This window comes from Scophthalmus maximus, chromosome 19, assembly GCF_022379125.1.
Source record: "Scophthalmus maximus strain ysfricsl-2021 chromosome 19, ASM2237912v1, whole genome shotgun sequence".
Taxonomy (NCBI): domain Eukaryota; kingdom Metazoa; phylum Chordata; class Actinopteri; order Pleuronectiformes; family Scophthalmidae; genus Scophthalmus; species Scophthalmus maximus.
The window spans coordinates 12,132,992-12,151,471 of NC_061533.1; the positions used below are offsets into that span (position 1 = coordinate 12,132,992).

The 18,480-nt window shown below is 40.6% G+C and overlaps 2 protein-coding genes across 6 annotated transcripts in view; one reads left to right on the forward strand and one right to left on the reverse strand.

The window, feature by feature from the left end:
* Nucleotides 1-13,729, forward strand: part of LOC118314021 — a 32,141-nt gene extending 18,412 nt beyond the window's left edge. For 2 of the 4 annotated variants that reach the window (XM_035640095.2, XM_035640098.2), the window contains 11 exons: nucleotides 49-3,636; nucleotides 5,070-5,624; nucleotides 6,841-6,929; nucleotides 7,490-7,711; nucleotides 8,037-8,216; nucleotides 8,984-9,083; nucleotides 9,688-9,819; nucleotides 10,062-10,148; nucleotides 10,332-10,430; nucleotides 11,772-11,804; nucleotides 12,636-13,729. In XM_035640095.2, coding sequence (XP_035495988.2) covers nucleotides 49-3,636; nucleotides 5,070-5,624; nucleotides 6,841-6,929; nucleotides 7,490-7,711; nucleotides 8,037-8,216; nucleotides 8,984-9,083; nucleotides 9,688-9,819; nucleotides 10,062-10,148; nucleotides 10,332-10,430; nucleotides 11,772-11,804; nucleotides 12,636-12,669 — 5,119 coding nt within the window. In that variant the 3' untranslated portion in view covers nucleotides 12,670-13,729. The remainder of the gene's footprint in view (nucleotides 1-48; nucleotides 3,637-5,069; nucleotides 5,625-6,840; nucleotides 6,930-7,489; nucleotides 7,712-8,036; nucleotides 8,217-8,983; nucleotides 9,084-9,687; nucleotides 9,820-10,061; nucleotides 10,149-10,331; nucleotides 10,431-11,771; nucleotides 11,805-12,635) is intronic. The other 2 variants (XM_047329172.1, XM_047329173.1) reach the window with 2 other exon arrangements.
* Nucleotides 13,239-18,128, reverse strand: LOC118314023 (beta-1,3-galactosyl-O-glycosyl-glycoprotein beta-1,6-N-acetylglucosaminyltransferase). 2 transcript variants are annotated; one of them, XM_035640103.2, is made up of 6 exons: nucleotides 17,961-18,128; nucleotides 16,224-16,369; nucleotides 15,287-15,960; nucleotides 15,118-15,211; nucleotides 14,549-14,953; nucleotides 13,239-14,460 (listed from the first exon to the last, which is right to left on the reverse strand). In XM_035640103.2, the coding sequence occupies exons 3-6, from the start codon at nucleotides 15,592-15,594 to the stop codon at nucleotides 13,975-13,977; spliced, it is 1,293 nt and encodes a 430-aa protein (XP_035495996.2). In that variant the 5' UTR covers nucleotides 15,595-15,960; nucleotides 16,224-16,369; nucleotides 17,961-18,128; the 3' UTR covers nucleotides 13,239-13,974. The 2 variants fall into 2 exon arrangements, with proteins under 2 accessions (XP_035495996.2, XP_035495997.2); XM_035640104.2 differs by lacking the exon at nucleotides 17,961-18,128 and adding an exon at nucleotides 16,633-17,885.
* Between the last annotated feature and the right edge of the window lie 352 nt (nucleotides 18,129-18,480).

An 18,480-nucleotide genomic window follows, 5' to 3' on the forward strand; every position in this document is an offset into this window, starting at 1 on the left:
AAACATTGAAATAATTCAATAACGGTGATGTTTTATCTCTTTAAATAGAGGGATGGCAGATGGTGAGGAGGACACACGAGGTGTAGAAGTCAGTGCTGGTGGGGAGCTAGTGAGCCCTGACAGCGGTATGACCACACTCCGCAGCAGCCGCTCCTCCAAAGAGAGTTCAGTGTTTCTTAGTGATGACAGTCCAGTGGGTGAGGTTACAGCAGGAGGAGGTCCAGCAGCAGGACCAGGAGGAATCTTCCTGAGAAACCCCCCTCCCCTGGGGTTGTCGTCTCTCTCCCCTCCTGTCCCACCTGAGAGGAAGAAGAACCGCTCATGCAGAAATAAGAGTGACAACTTTGACCTCTTTAGTTTTGACCCACTACATAGCAGTGACCCCTCTTTGCCAGCAGGAGGGGAACTGACAAATTCTGAAGTAAGAGGAGATGGGACAGAAACAAGATCAGGGAGCTCCAACTTATCAGAACTTGAAGAACTGAGCTTCATGGATTTCTCTGCTGGAAGTAGAAATTCATCAGTTGACCACCATGGTCAAATTCATGGAAATGAGATGACTGACACTGTGGTTCCTCCAACTCCGGTCAACAGCCTGGTTGGTAGCCGCCCACCCAGCAGATGTGGAATCAGGTTCTTCCCAGAAGATGTAGTTGAAAGGATCAATTGCCTACAGCACAAGGACAGTGTGTCATCATCCTTGTCAGAGACCTGGGATGAACTTTGCTTTGACACACAAGGAGCACTGTCCTCAAGTGATAATAATGCCTCCAATCGGACCAAGGACTATGAGAGCCCACAAAATATTATAGAGGACATTAGAGGCAAAGAGTCATTGTCTGATGTGACAGAAATAGAAAGCAGGGAGGAGATCTTAAAGCCAGAGAATTCCCACCAGAGGCCAAAGAGCCTTCAACCTCAGCTTAGTGTGGTCACTGGGCAGACTGAATCATATGAAAACTGGAACCCAGACTCGGTACTGAAGGATGAGTGGAACCCTGTTACTTTGGCTGATCTGCAATTGACACCACCAGAGGAGGAGGGAACTGGAAAATGCAAAGCTGGTGACATTGGATCAAAAGGAAAAACAACATCTTTGTCAAAAAAGAAAGCAATCCTAAATACTTTAACACCAGACACATCCAAAGAAGAGGACAAAGGGGTCCAAGGAAAAAAAGAAGACCAAAAGATGGAGCTCCTAGACTTCTGGACTTACTCAGCACAAAAGGGATTTCTTAAATCTGACAGTGGAACCACAGAGTCTTACCCTGAATCACTAGATATGTGGAATATGACAATCAGGGATGACAGTCTATCACCTCTCACAACCCCTGACAACTTGTCTGAAAACTCAGGTTCTTTCTGTGGGATGAACCGCAATCTTTTGGGTGGTACATCTGTGGAAAGTCCGCCGGGATTCTGTGATGGTGGAATGGAGATGTGGAACACCACCATACAGGAAGACAGCTCTTCCACTATAACAAGCCCTGAAGGACCTGACAATGGAAAGGACCTAAGTCATATGGGATCACCTGATGCTCATTCTCCAGAGACACATGCAAGCAAACAATTAGAGGAAGAAAAAGCTACAGAGGAGGGGAAAGTTATGAGTAAAGTAATTAGTCACACACCTGGTGAGGTGGTGTGGAGAGGCAATGTGCACAATGTGAAAATAGTCATAGACACTGCACATGGTTCAGCACAGGATGAAAAAATGGATGAGGATGATATGCAGATTTTTCAGAGCCAGCAGTCAGTTGTACAGAACTTGGAATCTGAACATTCAGGTTATGATCCTTCCGCGTACCAAGGCATAGACATGCATGACTTATCTGTCCCTGGCATGGTTACCTCCACCTCAGAATATGACAATGTAGGAGCTGGTGTGTGGAGCCTGTCATCCTCCCCTGAGACCTTTGCTAGCCCAGTAGTAGATGTGATACAGCCACAGGGGCAGTCTAGCCCTTTTTTTGTAGTGACAAACCCCATTCATATAGATGAGAAGCACGATCAATCTCAGAGGACTAATCCTCTGGGAAAGACTGAATGCAGATCAGCAATATCAGATACAGAACAGTCAGTCACACAAATGTTCCTATTTGAGGGAACTTGTGAGGTTGGTCACATAACCAGTTCAATTGAGAGTGAGTATGACAACAAAAACAAAGAAGGGTCAGCAGAGGCTGACTGGATAGAGCAATCAAGTGATTATTCTCCATTTGTCATGGTGGACTCCTCAATGACTCAGCAAATTTCCACAAATGATCATACAAGCTTCAGTGAAGCTGCTGAGACTCAACTCCAGACTGACCAATTGTTGTCCCCACGTCATGTGAATTGGGACAGCTCAGAATCCGCTTCATTATCACATGCCCTGCCAATCACCGTGGCCCAAAATGAAGATGGGACTGCCGCTGAAAGCCAACGGTGGGCCAACATAGCGAATAATGGAAATGTGGAGGGCAAAATAACCGAGACTATGGGTTTAGGCTCCAGCTCTGGTGTGAAGAGAGACACACTGAAATTCAGCCCTGACAGTCTTCAGCCAGGCAGTGGAGACGAACTCAGGTCCAATTCTGACGGAGATTCATCTTCAGGCCTGGAAATGGAATACATCGTTGTGTCTGGCACAGTAAAAGAAGCAGAGAGAGAGTGGGATGACAGGCCTAAACAGGGAGACAAGCAAACAAAACGAACAAGAAAGCCCATGGAAACATTTAGCACGCTTTATTATGCCGCCACAGTACTAGGTGCACATAGAGAGCACCAGGAGAACACAGAGCAAAGTAGGCAAAACCAAAATCAAGCTGTCTTATCCACTCATTACCTAGTAAATCTGGATAATTCCACTGAGCATGACATGGTGCCAGAAAAGGTCAGTCCCAGCCAATCAAAAAATACATTGGAAGCAACAGGTTGCAATCAACCACAGGTATTTGAAGGAAACTATGACGATAAATCAAGCATTGTCGCCAGAAGTGTGTCTCCTTCATTAAGATTTCCGTCCGATATCTTTCTGAAAACCAGAGAGGAAGTTTATGTCCATTCACAGATCTCAATGGAAGATTCAGATGAGGGCGGACAGTCACCCTCCGCACCCCCACTATGTCCTACTTCTTTGGGAGATTTTCAAGACTGGGGGGGTCAGTTAGTGAGACATGACACACCTAGAGACACATCTGAAACACAGTCCCCTGTACTTACCAACAGTTCAGTGTCCCACCCCAGCTCTCTGACCGGCACCCCATTAAGTGAATTGGGTATTTCCACTGACAGAGGACTTGGATTACCATTTTCCGGAGATTTAATGGAAGAGGAAAATGACGAGGAAGAGCAGGAGGAGGAAACTGATATGGAGAACACTACCCTGTCAAAATGGACTTCAGGAGTACAAAATAAAAGGGAAGAAAAACAACAGTTATGCTCCTCTGATCTGCTTAGTTTCACAGAAGAGCTGAGCGGAGGTTCATCAATTCAACAAACAGATTCACAAACACTTGAGCTTAAGCAGGACCGGTCTCTACAGGATACAGTGGATCACTATGATGGACAACCTGCAAGGATTCATGAATGGTCAACTGAACAACAGATTGGAGGCCATGAAGCTTGTCAAGATAGCGATGCACTGGTTTTAAGGTAAGCAATGCACTTCAGATCATGTACTTTTTGTTAAGCTCTGTGCAATTATACTTCTGTCACATTTACAGGTATTCAAAAGTCAGTAAAAATACAGAAAAACTAACATACAAATGGATTACCTCTTCATAAAAAGAGACATTAAAATGATTACAACATGTACTTATCGTAAAATATTGGTTAACACAATTTGCAAATAATTTCCCATATACTGTACATCAAGTGTCCAAAGTTTAGTTTTTGTAGATCTCTCTCTCTCTGAGAACTCTCCAGCATCTGTGCTTTTATTCATGACAGACTTCCTGGAGTTAATGAATATGCCTGTGTACACACGTCGGGTGCACACAAACACCCACGCACGCATGCACACGTGGCAGCCTCTCACACTCCTCACTCGCCTCACTCTCTGCTGGGTTTTTGAGTCTCCACAGCTTTCTCAATCAAGTCTGTATGTCAGAGGGATATTAGCATTGCTGAACAGACTGTCGAAATCGAGCTAGAAGGCCCTCCTGAGGAAATGACTTTGATGGTGTGTGTGTGTGTGTGTGTTTATAAATCTGTTCATGCCTCATTAAATTTGCATTACCTGCCTCATTACAGCTGGAGCCCCACCACAGCAAATGAAAACAGCTCCCCTTGCTGTCCTACAAGGTTTTGGTGTGAGTGTATGCATGCACACCTGTGTGTGTGTGTGTGTGTGTGTGTGTGTGTGTGTGTGTGTGTGTGTGTGTGTGTGTGTGTGTGTGTGTGTGTGTGCGCGCGCACGTTGGTAATACCAAGTGTATCAGAGTATAAAAGTTTGTCTCTGTAGCTTCAACTTAACATTAGCATGAAGTACATAACTTATGTCTATGTTGTTTGCTCTTGTGTAATTGATCTGAATATGTTGTCTGTTTTCTCTGGATTTAGGGATTTTATTACAAGTTCCCTGTGGAGTTTTCTTGTGAACCAAATGTTTACAGTCATTGTTACACACTAAAACACTTTGTTTGGATTCTCAAAGCCCAACAGACATGTAAAAAATATTTCCTTCTCAGAAATAATTTTTCAACGCAGATTTTCTTTTGGTAACCTTTGGCCTGCACTGTTTGAATCCATGTTTGTCTTGCTTGTAGTCCTTTTCTTCCCTGCCTTTGCTGTGTTTCCTAGATTGGGGGAATAATGGCAGGCGTGTACTTCACATCACCTGTGTGCTCATGTGCACGCATGTGCACAACAGGTGCCCACTTGTTAAAGCGCTGCTCCATTGTGCTGATAGTATTGAAAAACGCTACTGGTTTCCTTTAACCTTTGAACCTTGAGTATTTAAACACACCAGTCAATGGAAAAACTAAAGGAAATACATAGCAGGTGGAGATGTATGAGGTACAATGTACTCCTTTTTATATTTAAAACATTTTTTTCTCTTTCTCGCTGCACTGATCGCAAACCAGCTACTCCCCTGGAAGAAGAAATCAAGACGTATCATCACAGCTGTCATCCCAGCCAACCAATGAGAATGGTGAATATCAGTGGACAGGAAGTCACAATGTCACTCAGGGTCAAACCCCGTATGGCTACAACTACCATCACATCAACCAAAGAACTGACAACCAGAATACACAGTCAACCTGCGTAGCTACAAAATCCAACAGCCAGCAACACACCACAGATGTCTACGCTGAGTTTACAACTGATGCCTCAGCTGCACAGTATGGGCCTGAGCAGGATGAGAGCTATTATGAAGCTGGGGTTAATGCTGAGTACAGCCTGGATGACCCAGACTCCAAGATCCAGAACGTAGGTGAAGGTGGCGATGATTCCAACTCCATGTGCACTTCTCAACTTCAGTCCTCTCGGTTTCAAGATGATGGCCAGTGTCAGTATGAGACAGACCATACTCCTTACCAGTTTGACGGACAGCCATTCTACCAATCGGATGTTCAGCCTGAGAGGGAAGATCATGCACAGTATGTGCCCAAGGGATTTGTTCCCTTTCTCCTGTCAAGGTGAGCTTTCACTCTTACAACTTAAAGGGGCAGTAAGCGATAGCAATGCAAAAAACGCTTTGTAAAAATCTTCTCAATTTCTAATGTACAGATTTCTGATATCCTTAAGGAACAATACCCACATGCCTGTATGTATATTTAAAAAAAAATTCTTGCTGTAATAATTTCTCCTGTCAATTCAGGACGTTCAAATATTCTCTTCTAATGCAGCTTTCAATGGAAGAGAGGTTGGACAAAATCCTCAGCCCTCGTTCCATGCGAAAATAACCCACTTTAATCTTTAAATGGGGAGTTTGAAAGACAAGGGCGGTTGTCAGTCTGGGAAGTTTGAAGTAAAAGATAGAAAATATTTTGTGAATTTGTTCATTTGTTAATTTATATCTTTGTTTCATCCAAGACATCATTTTTTCACAAACAAATGCCCAACTCAAAAGTCACGTTCTGGGATCAATATTTTGTTTGTGTAAATGTATACCTGTAGTCTCTGAAGATTTCTGTTTTGCGGTTTATTAGTTCCCTCATTAGCAGATGCATCATGGTGCATGTTTTTCCCCACTTTGTAATTCAGATGGCCTTGCCCCCCTTTGAGATACACAACCCCCCCTGTCATTTACTCTGTGTGTGTGTGCGTTTGCACACATACATACTCGATCTTTCCATAATGAAGTGGTCATGTGACTTGATAGTGGAAAGAGAGTTACGGACACTCATGCTGGGAGAAGACGATGAGGGAAAGGTAGGGTCCTGAGACAGATATTTTTGTAAAGATAAAAAAGAAAAAGCTTCAGTGTGTGTACGTGTGTTTTTCTTTTATGTTTATGAGCATGTGTACTGGATACTCTGTGCTGACTCTCTATTGTCAGCAGGCCTTATGCTAATCAGAGTCTGTTAGAGGGGCTTTGGTAGGGGGAGGTAGCAACACTGCTCAGTATTGTTTGGTCAGCCCACACGTGCAGCCTGGGAAAGAAGCAGTGAGTTGCTCTCTGTCCGTCTGCTTTGTCACTTCTGTAATCTTTCATATCTGGAGTGAGATGAACAGATTTTAAACTCTCCCGCATTCAATGTCATGGGAAAAGTTAGATTCTTCCTCTCTGTAGATGATTTTCTTTGGCTTGTTTGGCCCAATACTATGCATAGCTGTGCCTATGGTGGCACTGGTAATAGCAATGATAATTTATGTTGTGGCTCATTATTGCCTTTCTGTGCCTCTGAGCAGACACTCCCAACAGAGAGACGGTGCAGTGGGGATGATGACGACGATGCCCTCCAGTGAGGAAACTGCTGAGGAGCTCGAGGACAGAGAAGGTAAATCAACAGCAAGATAATCTAAACTTACTATATATCCTTTCAGTTATTCAAAGTCTTTGGTTATTCAGTGCTGGTGATTTTTTTTGCACCTTAATGGTAAAGGGGTAGACGTAAAGGCTTGACGATAAACAAGATTAATACCAGTATTTCATGTTTTTTGGAGGTTTAAGAAACGGTTTTGAATGTAAGTGAAAGTGTTTCAGACATATTTAATCAGTCTAAAGGACAGAATTATCATGACTTACGGGGAATACTTGGATTGATGGACAAATACTTTACACAAGTAGAAATCGACTCCATGTGCTTAACCAACGACTATCTACTTAATTTCAGAAATTATTGCTCATTCATTTATTAATAGCCAAGACACGGGTACCAATGGAGTTTATGCAGCATCACATCAATGTTCCTTATGGCAATAAGATCAAGGCATCTTAAGACATAGTTACATAAGGAGAATTTGCAGTGGTTCTGCAATAATTCTCCACGAAATAATAATACAATTGAAATCAAAAAATTAAGAAACTAAAAACAAAAAAACATCTCTCTCTGAGCAGACCCACCCTCCTCTGCAGATCTGTCGGGCAGCTCCAATCAAAGGAGAAAGTTGGCAGCGCCACCACTGAGCGTGTCGCTGGACCGCAGTGAGGGGTCTCTTCTCTCAGAGGATGCTCTGGACACAGGGGACGAGGCCTTGGATACTGGAGATGACCTGGATATCAACATTGATGAGCTGGACACACCTGATGAGGCAGACTCCCTGGAGCTGCACAGACACGGTGAGACAAACATAAAAATATGTCTAAATGCCTACAAGACATGACAAACAGACACATGCATGTTCACGTGGTAGCATGTAATGTATTGTATGAATATGCTTTATAGTTAAAAAAAAAGAAAAGAGAACAGACACAGGCAGCATCCATCATTTCATTTCAACCCCTTGTCAAATTTGATTTGTGATCTCCACCATTTACCATCCGTAACTTAGAAATTAAATCAAAATGTCAACATTATTTTTAGTTTGTTGTCCCGTCATCTTCTAAAATGTGTATTACATGGTGTGTCATATCTATATCAACGAATCACTGTTTTCACAAACAGGCGACTCAGAAGAGTCTAAAATGGCTGTAGGAGCAGCTTCATGTGACGTCGTCGTAGGACACGGGTCAGCTGAGGAGAGCAGGGAGAGCAAACCGTGGAGGAGCGTGTTGATTGGAGAGCAGGAGCATCGTATTGATATGAAGAGCATTGCGCCGTACAAAAGAGTCATTTCTCATGGAGGTAGGTAATGCTTCAAAAAATGCTGCTAATCTAGGTCTAACAGTTTCTCCTGTACCGTGTATTTAATAGCTTTCAATTGCTTGATTTCTGCTGATGACCTTCCTCTTAATTCCTCCCATTTAGCAAATTGAATCTTGTTGAACTTTTTTTAACCCCTTGTTTGGTGATTTAATGCTTATAACCTTGTTATTCAAAGGGAACCCCTCTTTTAGTATTGAGAAATACTAACTTGTTTTTGTTCAATTCAAACTTATTTGTATAGCACCAAAATTATAATATACATTATCTCAGGTTACTTTACATAGTAAGGTCGAGAGGTTAGTTTAGTTCATTTTGTTATTCAAGTATTATTTATGAGCACATTCCACAAAACTCAGCCTTTGTTAAACCATGGCTGCCAGACTTCAACTTTGCCCCTTCACATTGCGCTTGCTGAATTGATTCTGCAACTATGAATGGGCACAGGAATTTGAATGCATCAACTCTACATATCAGAAATAACAGTCACTACACAGTGAAAGAGGGAAGAGTAGTTTACATGTATATACTATGAAAAACGGTAAGCAAATGCCATTTTAGTAACAGTGCCAGCTGATGGGCCCAGAATGAATGTGTCATGATTATTAATCAGATTAATAATATGAGAAAAATAGCAAATCAAGAATTTCTTTTGTTTGTTATAATGGATGAAAGCACAGGTTTGTAGTCACGCACTGCAAGTGAAAACCGCTTTGAGTGTCCTTTTTGTTTGTGCTTTATGTTCTCAGGTTATTACGCTGAACAGAATGCCATCATTGTGTTTGCAGCATGTTTCCTACCAGACAGTAACTGTGACAATTACAATTATGTAATGGAAAACCTTTTTCTGTAAGTAAAGTTTTACTACATTGCTCAGGCACATGTTGGCACACAAGCAAAGTATCTGGACACCGAAACATTGTTGATGATCATCTCATTCAAAAACCATGGGCATTGATTTGCTGCATCAACAGCTTACACTCTTCCAGAAGGCTTTCCTTGAGAGTTAGAGCCTTACTGCAGGAATCCTTGTTTTTTATTCAGCCATAAGAGCATTAAGTGGGTTTGATGATGATGTTTGGCGGTAAAACCTGGCTCACAGTCGCCACTGCAATTCACCCCAAAGCTTGGATCCTTTATGGACCCGGCTTTGTGCACAGGGGCACTGAAATTCTGAAATAGAAATAGGGCCTTCAGCGAACTGATAACTGATACTTATCAGTACAACAGCATGTACTGGAATGGAGAACGTTAGACAAGCATACATTTATATCTGCTGTGTGCTGCAGCATTTGACTGAAGTGACTTATAAACCTCTAACTGGAATGGAGAGACTTAGCCCAAACCACAATTATGTATGTTATGCAATTCAATGAACCATTTTACCTTTTGTTGTAGTCTTTCTGTATGAACATCTGTTCAGTTTAACAGCGTTTTCTTTTTGTGTGTGTAGGTATGTAATAAGTACCTTGGAACTAATGGTGGCAGAGGATTACATGATTGTTTATCTGAATGGTGCCACCCCTCGCAGGAGGATGCCAGGTTTTAGCTGGATGAAAAAGTGCTACCAGATGATAGACAGAAGGTAATATTCACACTAACAAGGTACACAGCCTGGGGGGGATCCAAAGCATCCCTCACTGGGAAAAGTGAAGAATAAATCAGCAGCACATAGTGGTTTTTAGAAAGATTACTAACTTAATCATGCCGTGGTGCCCATCAGTAGAGGACTGTACATGTTTAACTGATTAAATGAGCTTGAGCTCTACGGTACCTATCATTATCAAAGGATCTCTTACTAAACTTTTTACTCCTCTTCTCCAACAGACTGAAGAAAAACCTGAAGATGTTCATCATTGTTCATCCTTCCTGGTTCATACGAACTTTGCTGGGAATAACTAGACCCTTCATAAGGTCTCACTGATGTACTCTCTAATGTGAAAAACATTTCAGCATAGGAGCTTTCATAACTTTAAAAAATGCATATTTTACACTCAACTCTTTTATACTGATCCATGCAAGGGTCTATGAGCACTTGACACCAGTTCAGTTCACATGAGTAGTGAAATGGAACTTTCTGATTCCTGTTTTCTACAGCTCCAAGTTCAGCAGTAAGATCAAATATGTGAATAGTCTGCGGGAGCTTGGAAAAATCATCCCAATGGAGTATGTCCACATTCCAACCAGCATCGTCAAGTGAGTCAGCCTGTATAAATATTTAACATTGCCAAACAGGGTGGGAACACTATCTGTACTTCATCTATACAGCCTGTATTTGTTGGGTTATCATAAAAGTTAACAGTATCACTTAACAGCAGTCTGTCAGGAAACCTTGTGACAGGTAACAGCCTGCCATCATGGTCTGCACTACCTTGCCTCTCCTCCTTCTCTGCAATAACCTGTATGAGACATCTGTAGAATCTTGTGAAAATAGCAGAAACTTTTCTTCCTTTCCCCTCCCTTCTTTTAAAAAGCAAATACATGTGTAACATACAGCACATGGTAAGTCATATAACTGTAGGCATGACTGATGTTGTATGTTGATCTTCAATTAGTTCTTATTTTGCGTTAAAGGCCGCAGTCAATGACGAATACTGTAATGTCTACTGTGATCACTTTATTGAGACAAATATATTTTTTGTCAAAAATACACACTGACTTTCTCGTTCGAAAAATGAAACAAACACAGTGCAGTCTTTTAATCCAAGTGCCACTGTTAGGCATGTTTATACATCTCTCACTTTGCCCAAAGGTATGACGAGGAGAGGGGTATACACAGGTTTGCATGCATGAGGTAAATCACCTATCCTGCCTCTATTGGTCTGTTCGTTGCGTAAAGTCCCCCTGAAAAATCCTTCAGGTTGCTGTGAATTTTCCATCGCTGGGACTAACTCTTACTGACATTTGGCTGTCTCCTTATCCAATATAAAAAAAAGTCAGATATTTAGTTTCTTAGTTCTCTGTCTGTGATGTGGGTTCCTATGTATATGATTTTATTTCACCTCTCATCTGTGACATTTTAGTTGAACTCTAATAATCATGTATTCCCTCAGGTAGCCTGCACTAACAACATGGTCCCTCCCAAAGCTTGGCTGGTTTGCTATTGAGGACCGTATCAGTGGAAGATATGATTACATTACATGACATTACATTACATTCATTTAGCAGATGCTTTTGTACAAAGCGACTTGAACCATGAAGGTATTACCCAAAAAGTGCAAACATTAAAAAAATACATGACATCTTATCTAACAGGTAAAACTTTCCAAATATGATACAGTAAACAGGATATGTTTATAGGGTCCCCAAAACACCCACTAACACACTCCACTAGGGTGGAGATGGCTCGCCACACCCATGTTGTAATGAGTCAAATATTAACTTTCTTGCCAGTTTCATTGCTGAAAAAATAAATAAGAGAGCCTACTAATTTCCTGCAACTGCATGTGTACTGACAATGGAGCCGCACTCGTCCCTTGTTTGACTCCCTCACTGACTAACCTTTGCTCTCTTCCTTCAAACCCATTGCTAAACCAGACTGGATACAGATTTGCAGGACACAGCAGCTAAGTAAGTGGTCCTCCAATGTAGTCTGTCAGCAAGTGAATTTATCAGAGACAAAGAAGGAAATAAGTGCTGTTCTTTTGAAACCCACATTATGAATGATAAGATTAAAAATGTTGACACATTGAAAAAGGCGTTGTTCCAAACCAACCACTGGCTGACACTGCAGAGAAAAGAAGTTTACACATCACTTGCCGGTACAACTGTGTCAATATGCCATGTCAGAAGTCCCTTTGTACTGTGTATCTCTCTGAAACTCTGCGTCTGTTCCATCAAAATAACCCGAGAAACGTATCTACACAATTGTTTCTATACCTGAAACAGGTGACTGAGACGTGATCAGTACCAAAAGGCGCTTCCTCTCACAGTCACCGTGTATTTTTCATTACTTTGATATTTGAAGAATGTAACTTAAAAATGCTAAATTTGCTGCAGTAAATACAAAATTAAGTCCTTTGTCTGCAAAGCCTTACAGACATGTTTTCCAAACAATTCTATGCTGGCGTTTCAACGAAGACAGTGGCAATGCTTTTCATGACTAACAATGATTTTGCTTGTAAGTAAATCCTTGACTTATTTCTGAGGTATATGTGCAGTATTACAAAGCAAGCAGCTTGGTGTAGTGGATTCTTCTGTTATTAAAATTAGAATTAACCATGGAGATATTTGCATCTGCTACTGGTATATAGTTTGTGTTGCAGAGCATTGAAACAGCCTTTTACAATGATCTGACCACTGTTTTTAGTTCTCAGAGATTATATAGTTTTCTCTGGCAATCCCTTTCCTTTAACTGATTCATTATTTTTGCCTTTATGTCATCTTCTCTCTCTCACTCAGAGCCGATCAGAAGAGGGGGAACTCCACTGTTTAACAATTACAAGATGTGTGACTCCTGCATATCTTCTCCCTGCATTGTGCTGTATTCTACCACAGCATGTCTGAAAATGAGAAACCCTGCAGCATGATGTGTACGGCATTTGCAACAGGCTGGAAAAGAAGACGCTGTGGTAAATAAACCCTGCGGCAATTGCTTGTTCAGTGAGAAACGTCAGTTCTACGAAGTCAGTACTTCCCTCACTGGTGCTAAACATGATACGGAATTTACAGTGACTGAGATTGTCACTGTGCCGGAGGGAAGATGCTTTATCTTGTACTACTATATCTACACAGCAGTTGATTGTATTCCCCATTTGGTAGTTGTTGTTTTGTTTTTGTTAACATGTAAGTGAGGATTCTCTGAAGCCATAGCAAGGCCATAACCAAATACATGCCAAAAGAAGTTGTATTACTGCCGGTCTGTTCACACATATACAGTTGTAAAAAAAAAAAAATTGGGATCTTACTGTACTGTAGCTGAGTCACTAGACTATAATGTTAAGGGATACTCTATTTAGACTCTAATTTAAGACAGTCAAGTTTTACAAATGTATGATCCACATGTGATAAAAAAAGATATTTTATTATATATCACCAACTCATCCAACACCTTGAAACATATCTTTAAAAAACTATGAATCGGCTATTCTATTAGCATTAGCAGTATATCACTGTGAAAATACTAGAGATGTCATCATCATCAACCAAAAAGCAGTTACCAGGAGCTGCAGTAATGTGTTGCATGCTTTCAGTTTCTCAGTTTCACATTACTCTGATCTGACTACTCACCTTGATGCGGAATTGTGTAGGATGTGAATTTAGTCATGGTTTAATCAGGTTATGCGCGTGTGCATGCATGAGTGCGTGCGAGAAAGTGAGGGGGAATTGTTATGGAGTGATGAGGGAAATTCTATGTTCACTGATTTAGACAGGTGCAGCATAAAGAGTGCCTACTGTGCAGGTTAAAGTGTGTCTTTTTATTTGTGGCTTGCAAGTGGTTGTTTTGTTGTAAAATATGTCAAATGTTTGTTTCAATAAAGATGTAATTATCTTCATCAGTCTTTTAAAAAATTCTACCATACATCATAAGGAAAAACAATTGTTTTCACATGAAAGCCTCAAGGGAAATTTTCTTTTGGGCTCTTGTTTTGATCGCTCTAATTGTCACTGAAAAAATGCCATGCTGCAATAGAACTGAATAATGTATTGGCACTAATTAAACTTGTTTATTATCTTATTGTATTTACCACACTATGAATATATATATTTTCTTGCTTGCCAGGGAAAATCTGCAATACACCTAATGTAACTGAGACAGTGCTTTTTTTCTCAGATATTTCTCCAAGCAGTAGACAGCGATGGGATCTGTGTCTGTGTCAAACTTGTTGGCAAAGAGGTGATGATGCTCAAGCATCCACTGTAGGTCTCCAACTCCGTACACACATATCGACCTGACGTGACTGCCTTGACACTTTGGGTACACCGCCTCCAGTGACTCCTGTGACCCCTCATGCCACTGCCACTTCACCAGCCTAGCGATTGCATTGATGTCTGACATGTCATATTTGCGGCTGGGCCGTGTTGAGCCAGGAACACCAGGAATTCGCTGAATGGTTGCCCAGAGAAATTCATCAGGACTGTACGTCTCTTTGGCCCATTCCATTAGTGCTAGTATTCGTTTGTCCTCCAACACACTGCGGATGAAGCCTCGGTTGACCACAAAGTAGGCACTTCCTGACAGAATTGGTAGGTTGAATGGAGGTGGCTCCTTTGCCTTTCCTGTCCCCTGAGCCAGTTGAAATAGTGATTCATATTAGGGTGATGATCAGTACAGTCAAAAATTAAAATGTAACTAAAATCTTCAAAATAAGTACCTGTATTTGTCCATCAACAATCTGGTGAACATTTGTCACCCTCCACATCTTTTCTGCAGGCAGTTTTTCCGACTCTAGGCTGTTCCCGCCATTGAGTGAACGCAGCATCCTTACAATCTCCAGGTTGGTTTTCAGAGGGAAATCTTGGCCACAAAGGTTGATGAAGTATTTCCATTTCGTGGTGGCTTTATATAGATCAGCCATACAGTTAAGGTCAGCCTGGACGCGTGGCCAGGCAGAATAGACCACGTCCACAGCCTGGCTGACAATGAAGGTGTTGGGTAAACAGGAAGTGATAGCTCTGATTGCAGATAAGACTGAGGCCTCCGCTGTTTTGTCCACATGGACACAATATATATTTTGAGGCGCATAGATTGCTCGCAGCAGTCGCTCAAAGTTCTGCACCTGGGTTTATGAAAAGCAACAAAACATGGGTTAGGGCTAACCCTTTTTATATATTTCAACAGAATTTCAAATGTGACAATTTACTTGAGTTAATTAATGACTCAAGTAAATTGTCTGTTCATAGTTTGTTTTATTTCAAAATTTAGGCTTTAGAATTTGCATACCTTGTGATGCACAACAATAGAGTAGGCCAGAGGGAAGTCAGCTTCTTCCTGGCTTAGTGGGAATGTTAAGTATTTTCTGCTTAACTTGAATTGCCTGCAAGTACACAATTCAGTGCATTCAAATAATGGCAAAGTATGATACCAAAATATGTAGTTTAAAGAAACACACCTGCAGTCTTGGGATGCATTAATGTAATATTCATCTGGAATGCGAACAGTCTTCCGGAATTCTTTAGTGATGGCCAGCAATTTAGCCTCTTCCAGTGCCTCCCTCTCTCCCTGCAGGATAGCTGAGCAGTTGCACACTTTCTCTGGGCTGTCATCTTCGTCTGTGTACTTCAACCAGCTGTACCTGAGAATGTAGGTGAGACTCCATTCTGCTTTTGGCCGAGTGAGTAGAGAAAGCATCCATAGTGATCCCAATACAAGGGTGAGCTTCAGGAACAGTAGAAGCCTGCCTCTTTTCAGTAGCTTCATTATATGAGAGGAGCAACTCAATCAAAACGTTTTTACAGTATGAGTTCTGTATTTAGTCCACCTGCACTTCCCCTTATAATATTTCTGTCATAGACTCACTCACTAACTTTTTTTATGTCTATGAAAGACTATGTGTCTAAAATGATTAAGGCCTGACTGAAACATAACAGTAACCTTGGCACATGAACTGTTGAGCTGTTCAGGCTAATTCAGGCTTACTTAAACCCAAAATTTAAGCTAAAATGCCTTTCTTGTCCTTTCTAGCTGATTGTATGAATGTGTTTTTATAGATTAATATTTAACAATGTGTAGAACAGTTCCTTTTACTATGGATCCAGGCAGACCAGTCCCTCCACATTATTGCACCTGGAACAAGACAAAAGAAACAGACGGTAATCTTCTCTCTTGACAACCAGTTTCTTAGTATAAAAACAAAGGTGACAGTGAAGCAAAGGTCATGCTCCAATGTAGATAATAGATGTTTCGTAGATAATGTTTAACTACACAATTTCCCAGGTAGGCGATTTTAAATTGACTTTCAATCAAAGTTCATGCCATTATTGAAAACATAAGCTAAAACATAATGAAAAAAGAACGAGATTTCAAGCAAAACAAGAGGGAATTCATACCTTTAATCTTTTCTGAATTTAAAATGTCTTTACTCAAACTGTTTTAAAACAAATGAATGTGTTTTTATAGATTAATATTTAACAATGTGTAGAACAGTTCCTTTTACTATGGATCCAGGCAGACCAGTCCCTCCACATTATTGCACCTGGAACAAGACAAAAGAAACAGACGGTAATCTTCTCTCTTGACAACCAGTTTCTTAGTATAAAAACAAAGGTGACAGTGAAGCAAAGGTCATGCTCCAATGTAGATAATAGATGTTTCGTAGATAATGTTTAACTACACAATTTCCCAGGTAGGCGATTTTAAATTGACTTTCAATCAAAGTTCATGCCATTATTGAAAACATAAGCTAAAACATAATGAAAAAAGAACGAGATTTCAAGCAAAACAAGAGGGAATTCATACCTTTAATCTTTTCTGAATTTAAAATGTCTTTACTCAAACTGTTTTAAAACAAATGCATTAACTTTAACCAAAGTAAAATACCAATCAGGTCACAATACTGAGGACGTCCTGCCTAAATTTCACCCCATAACCATAATTAAGATTTTTTTCGCAAGAAACTGCAAAGAATTATATCTACATTCATCTATAGGAGGAAGGTTCCAAAAATTAAAATCAAACCCCTTTACAATACTCTCCAATATGGAGGAATGAAGCTCGCTGATCTCCAGATATTATTACCAGGCTTCTCAGTCCAGGGCAATATGGCAAAGAGAAATCAGCCCCTGCCTCCCTCTGCTCGGAGAGGGAGTATCTTTGGGGATCTTTGTGGGAAAAACATACTCATTTGTCATTTGAACAGCTAGGTAGAACCTTTCACCTCCAAACTACGTGTTTCTTCAATTATTTACAGGTCAGGAGAAAACTCCACTCCCATAAAGCTCCTCGAGATTAACAAAACTCTAAAAGAAAACACCCGTGAGGCATTTTGTGCTCTACATTGTCCTTTACGTATAGCCGAATTTTGGCTCTCACAGTGTCTAAACCCGTCAGCAAGAGGACCAAAAGGGACCTAGACCCGGGCTTTTGAAAATGGTGAATGTCTCTATTTGAGGCACTAACCTTCTCATACAACAGCCTCCACTAGCTCTTGCAGTTCAACATTTACACCAAAGAAACTCCGTAGGATCAATTAAGATACATGGATCAGTTTCAGAGCTCTGCACTTAATGCAAAAGAGACAGGTACCTGTATTTGCATACCCTAGAAATATTGAATTTAAACGTTATTAGGGCTCAATGTTAAAGTTACTAAAGTAGATTCTTGGGTTTGGGATTCACAGCTGTCCTAAACGTTAGCCTTACAGGGCGGTATATCTGACATCTTTATTTATTTATTTACCCTATGTTTTTTATCGAGGCCCTTGTCTGGTGGTCATTTTATTCATTTATGTTGAAATTTTCTTTTATCTATGCTTTTCCTCTCACTTTTTTATTTTTTTCATCCTGTACACTGTCCTGTGTTTGTGAAAAAAAATCAATAAATACAGTGGGGTCCAAAAGCCTGAGACCACTTTCAAGAATAAGCATAATAAGCAGGCGTACAGAATTTATTGTTGAATATATATCAATAATAAAACTAATGTATCTCTTTTTAAACGATTCAAGACGGATCTGAGGCGAAAGCACAGGCATTCAGTGAAAGTAATATTATTTAGGCATAAATGATTAAATTACAGTCAGTTGCAACTCTGGTTTAGCTAAACTGTAGTGTAGACAAATGCTTCCTACCTTTGAATTAACAAGCAGCACATCAGATTAGAGTCTTCCCGATTCCTATTGTTCTCTGTTTCTTCCCTGTTGCATGTCTGAGGTCTACAGACCTAGTAGGTGCACTTGATTGATACTGTATGAAAGCAAGACTTCCTGTCAGCACTTTTCAAAGTAAAACCATTTATCCTCCACCTAAGCAACCTAACTAAAGACAAATGTTGAAATTTGCTCCTGCAAATAGCCTTGAAATATCGCAATCACAATTTAGAAATTTGAATTTGCAAAAACAATCAGTGCTATTTCCCAGTGAGTTTGACACAGAGGACTGAAGCTTTTATTTATCCTGCCAGCAACAAAAACAACTGCCTGGATGGTTACAATGTTACACGTTATTTTTTAAATCGAATTCCAAGTTTGTTTCCTCCTGATGCCTTCACACACACTAAGAAGTGATGTGTTAAAAATGACACAACATGTGTTGAATTTCAACACATCTACTGAGTGTGCTCAGGGACAACACATGTTGTGTTAAAGTCAA

Excerpts from the sequence above, each read along its gene's own strand:
- LOC118314023 (XM_035640103.2), bottom strand. The coding sequence starts at position 15,594 with ATGAAGCTACTGAAAAGAGGCAGGCTTCTACTGTTCCTGAAGCTCACC. Across the intron at positions 14,954-15,117 it reads CTATTGTTGTGCATCACAAG|GTGCAGAACTTTGAGCGACT; the intron begins GTATGCAAATTC and ends TCATAAACCCAG. Across the intron at positions 14,461-14,548 it reads TTGTTGATGGACAAATACAG|GGGACAGGAAAGGCAAAGGA; the intron begins GTACTTATTTTG and ends CAACTGGCTCAG.